General features: G+C 41.3%; 1 protein-coding gene across 1 annotated transcript; it reads right to left on the reverse strand.

Moving 5' to 3' along the window:
* Positions 1 to 220: 220 nt before the first annotated feature.
* On the reverse strand, positions 221 to 4643 carry ubiad1 (UbiA prenyltransferase domain containing 1). Its single transcript, XM_071475368.1, has 3 exons — positions 4457 to 4643; positions 2987 to 3606; positions 221 to 1152 (listed from the first exon to the last, which is right to left on the reverse strand). The coding sequence occupies exons 2-3, from the start codon at positions 3546 to 3548 to the stop codon at positions 665 to 667; spliced, it is 1050 nt and encodes a 349-aa protein (XP_071331469.1). The 5' UTR covers positions 3549 to 3606; positions 4457 to 4643; the 3' UTR covers positions 221 to 664.
* Between the last annotated feature and the right edge of the window lie 268 nt (positions 4644 to 4911).

Here is a 4911-nt window from a genome sequence, read left to right on the forward strand (position 1 = left end):
TGCTGCTTCATCAGTTTAGACCACATTTTTTGCTGACCTCAAATGGAACCTCAACAATATTTTTCTATATTTCTAAACCTTTTTTACTGTGTAAAATAAAACTGTTCATCATCCTGCTGATAAGACACTAAAATATCTCTCATTGTTATGTTGAACTATTACGTTTGTTTTGGCTTTAAGAAAAGTGAACTACATCGACCCAAAATGAAGACACGGAACATCACCGTCAGTGAGTTTTATTACAATCCCATGAAATACTATTTGGCTTTCCAAAAAGAAAATCACAATGAAGAAATTAACAGTGTGTTCCATACAGAGAGCAGTGTTGAGAATAATGGTTTATTGTTGTTTTGTGTCCTGAAGAACTAAAAATATGGCAACTGTAGGTTTATTGTCTGTCCTCATATGTAAAAATGTTGCCCACCTCTACAAAATGACACCAACACTTCTTACTTTAACCAACACATTACAGTGGGCTTAATACTGGAAAAAAAAACATTTTATTATTCTTGTGTCACAGAGAAGGATCTAAACTAAATCTCTGTTCAACATATAAATTAAAGAATAAATTAAAGCCAGTGAAAAGTCCTCAGAAAGCTTTGTACAAATACATAAACTAGTCTGTGTTAAAACAAAAAAAAATTGAAATGTCAAAGCTAATAAATTACAATAATGGCAAGCTGCCAGGAGGAGCCAGAATGATCCCAAACACGTAGAAAAGTCCCATGAGGAGATTGAGTTTGGCCGTCTTCTGGGGGATCTTGGCGTAGCATCGGCTGCGGAACTGCTTCTCCAAGGGGAACGCCATGGGCAGCGTGAGCAGAGGCAGCGCCATGCTGATGGTGTACCGGGTGGCGAGGATGCAGAAGAGCACATAGGGGACAAAGAGCAGCAGGTTGTAGAGGACGTAGGAGAGCGTGGGGCCTATGAGGATGGCCAGGGTGACGATGCCCGCCTGCTTGTCAGAGTCCATGTCTCTCGTGTTGTTGCTGTGGAGGATGGCTTCTGTGTTAAGGGCCAGTGGGACAGCGTACACCAGGGGCAGCACCGATAGGTAGCCGACCTGCACCGCATGGGCAAACATGACTGCCAGAGGGCCGAAGGTAATGAGGATTACCACGTCTCCCAGGGCCACGTACTTGAGGCCAATGCCTGGGGAGAAGAGTAAACAGAGGCCACATTTAACCTTTTGATTAGTGGTTGTCAACAACTTGCCATCTACAGAGATATATCAGCATCTGTTTTCTGTTTTGTTCATCTCTCTGGCTGCATCTGTGCAAATCCGAGAGGTCAAATGTAGTATTTGGTAAGAATCAAAGCCTAAACCAGAATCACTGATGAAAACAAATATTAGTGAGCACTATCTTTAACATGTTCTTTAGACTTCTGACTGTGCGTGTGCTAATCACTGAATTTTCCTGAAATAAAGTTCAGGGACTCAAAGAACACTAGACATTTAGACAGAGTTGTTAAAAGCAATGCTGCAGAGAGATCCTGACTTTTACTCCTTCACATTCTGAAAGCTCTAAAAAAAATAAATAAATAAAAATGCATCCCATAATGCAACAAATACCAGCAGTTTTGTTAGAGCTTCTCTGCCTGGTAAACACAGTTTTTCGAAGTTCAAGCTCACAGGGTATAACACTGGGTTTCTTTTTTAATATTTGAACTCTCAAAGCCCACGCTTAGAGACTCTGGACTGTTCTCTCAGATTTAACAAAGATTCTCCAAAACAACTACAGGACAACTGTTTTCACAGGGCGAGCAGTACTAACCATGACACCTACACTGAACTTCATGTGTTCCCCCTTTCTACATCTGCATCAGGAAGATATTTTTTTAGATGAAACCACAACAAAACAGTACTAGCAAGAATTACAAGGTGAGGGTGGAACATAAAAGAGTATCCAGTCACTAAAACTGTTTTTCTAAACGACATTCTGATGGAAGGTGTCCACTTTGCACCTTTTCACTCGCAGGGAGCGATGTATTGGCATTTAACCCATTTCAGACTTGCACTTTACTTCATGAAGAAATGTAACACATCAGTGTCATGTCTGAAAGAGACACTAACTTCCTTAAAGGGCCAGTTCACCCAAATCTCTCTCACTCACTCACACACTCACACTCACACTCACACTCACACACACACAAAAAGAAAACCAAAAAAAACACACACATATATATATGTGTGTAGGTTTTCAGAAATCCACCTCTGAAAGATCTGGTACCAAAGACACACCACTGCTGAGTGTTTAAAATGCAACGGTCAGTGCTTTGAGCTGCAAAAATGAAAGTCACCTCCACTTTTTTTAATATAAGAAAAGATAGTTCTTTATTAGTCCCGCAGTGGGGAAATTTGCAGTGTTACAGCAGCAAAGTGGACAGTATGAAGGAAATGCAAAATAAAAAAATATCATACTAAAGATTTACAAAAGATAAATGAATAATATATTGTATAGCATAATAGTGTGTACAGACTGAAAATTTTTAAATATGTCAGAAAATAGCAGGAATATTGCACAGTTGGTGTGTGTTAATTCTTGCACATGGTGAGTTTGCCAGTTTTTGGTGTGTGTGATCTACTGAGTGCAGTATTTGTTTTAAGGTGGAGGACGACATTTCAGAGGTGAATATCTCAGAACCTTGACACATAAACCTCAAAATATTTGACCTACTTACTTGTCTTTCTTTTTTTTGGTGTGTTTTTTTTCTGTTTGTTCTTTCACTCTTTAGTAATAAAACATGTCACAGTGACCACAATGACAAACATGAATACACTGTGTTGTACTTTTCCTGGCATCATACGCAAGTTTCTATTTTTCAAACAGCAGCCGTTTTTTCTGGCACCTGGAGCCATTAATATGCAATGATGCCAAGTGTTGCTTCAACGTGAGATTCGTGTGTCTGTGTGCTTTTAGTGACTGACGTGGCTGATAAACAGTGAGGCTACAATCAAAGAGATTCAAGTTAATAATTCACTCACCTCCAGTGTATAAAAAAGAGCTGGACAATCCCCCAAAGTAAATAAGGGCTAGGTGCTCCAGTCTGAGTGCAGACAGGAAGAAGAGCAGAGTGGCACACAAGCACCCTAAAGAATATAACAAAGCTCCAAACATAACAACATCCTGCGGTGCCAATATTTCATCCACAAGAGTCCTATCATCACTCTTCTTGTGGTCAATCCCTTTGGAGAAGTCATAGTAGGTGTTTACGAGGTTGCCCGCCCCATGGACTACGAGGACGGCCACCGCGCACACCATCAGGATGACCAAGTCCACAGAGCCATCCAGTTTATACGCCAAGGCGCTACCGAGGGCCACTGGCGTGAGCGAGGCACTGAAACTCCACGGTCTCAGTGCTAGCACATATGCTGCACATTTATGCCTGACATCTGAGGTAACGCGGGCCATCCTGGACATGTGGTTAGCGGCTGGAGGGTGACTGACCAAGTTATTCATACCAGTCTGCCATTGCTGGCCATTGTGACCATTTGATCCAGCCAGAACAAATGTTTCTGCCCTGCTTTGTTTCAGCTCTTTAGCCATTCCTCTGCAAGGTGCCTACAGTACCATCAATGTTCCCAAACGTCACAGTCTGGTGATCCTGCAACAATAAAAACAAAATCGGAAAAATTACAAGACAGGTGACAGTGCATATGGAAAGGTGTCAAGTAACATAGGTTGGCATCAATTCTAGCTTGTTCAAATATTTTTTTTACAGATATTAAAATCATTTATTAAATCAGGACATTACATTTTACAGTATCATTCTTTCATCAACACAAATGCATCGAGAAATTTGGCATATTTTGTTTAAAAATAGGGGGGTTACCTCGACTTTATATTTCCCAAACCAGGTAACTAAGAAAGTATCATGGCAGCATCGATATATTAACTTCACAAAGATACATTAATATACAAAAAATATATCATTCCTAACTCCTATTCCACACAATCAGGCCATTTAAGACTTTTCCAGGACTTGCATACGCCCAGACCGACATGTCCACATTAGTTTACAAAGTACACTAACTATTAAGTATGAGTGTGAGTTGCATGACAGATATCGTTGCTGCAGCAGATCTGTTGGTTAAGAGACCGCAGCAGGTTTACAGAGGGCGGACGGAGCAGAAAAAGAAACTAACCGGATGCTGTAACGTTAACTTTACGGTGACAGTTACTTTACTGCCAAACACTTTCTGCTCAAAGTGAAGTGGGTGGCTTCAGAGCTGCACTAACGGTGGCTCATTACTTATCTCGCCAATACAACGTGGTATTTGGTTAAGCCACCCACCCACAAACACTGGAGAAACTACTCTGTGGGAAAAACCAGATAAGGACACCGATGACGGGAGGGGGTGAACAACCTTAGGCTAACTGCCGAGATTATGGGATTATAGCTAACGTGTTAGCCACCGAGCTAATGCTCTCTGTGCGGGGACAGCAGCTCTTACCAGCTATGTCTTCAACATCCGACACAAACCGGGCTCCTCTCCGCTTGAAAACATATTTCTGTGCCCGCCGAGCCCGTTACGGTGAGAAGCAGTTTGATGGCTTACGTGTCAGCTTCGAGAGTATGTGACTGGTTGGCCACTGTTCACCCTGCTGCACCTGACGGGCGCCATTTCCTGCGCCGTGAGTGCAACACCGCATAGTGGTCGAAGAAACAGCATTTGTTACAAATGGTTCCGACTTGTATGTAAGTCTGGCAAGTAATTTGGTACAGTATGGAAAATAAAAATAAAAAAAAAAAAAAACAAAAAAAAAACACCAGAACTTGTAAGGAGACAATAGAAAATCAAATGTACATATTTCTTCATAGTCAGGTCTATTTGTATGGTTAGTTTATGATAATCTCACAATAGGCTTTAAGGGCCAATGGCAATGATTCAAAGTCCACCCAAAGCAC

The sequence above is a fragment of the Trachinotus anak genome, unplaced genomic scaffold (assembly GCF_046630095.1).
Source record: "Trachinotus anak isolate AG129_WGS33_773 ecotype Australia unplaced genomic scaffold, CSIRO_AGI_Tana_v1 ptg000004l, whole genome shotgun sequence".
Lineage (NCBI taxonomy): Eukaryota > Metazoa > Chordata > Actinopteri > Carangiformes > Carangidae > Trachinotus > Trachinotus anak.

Coding starts and splice junctions, on each gene's coding strand:
- ubiad1 (XM_071475368.1), bottom strand. CDS start 3,548: ATGGCTAAAGAGCTGAAACAAAGCAGGGCAGAAACATTTGTTCTGGCT. Junction 1,153..2,986: donor CTCTTTTTTATACACTGGAG/GTGAGTGAATTA, acceptor TCTTCTCCCCAG/GCATTGGCCTCAAGTACGTG.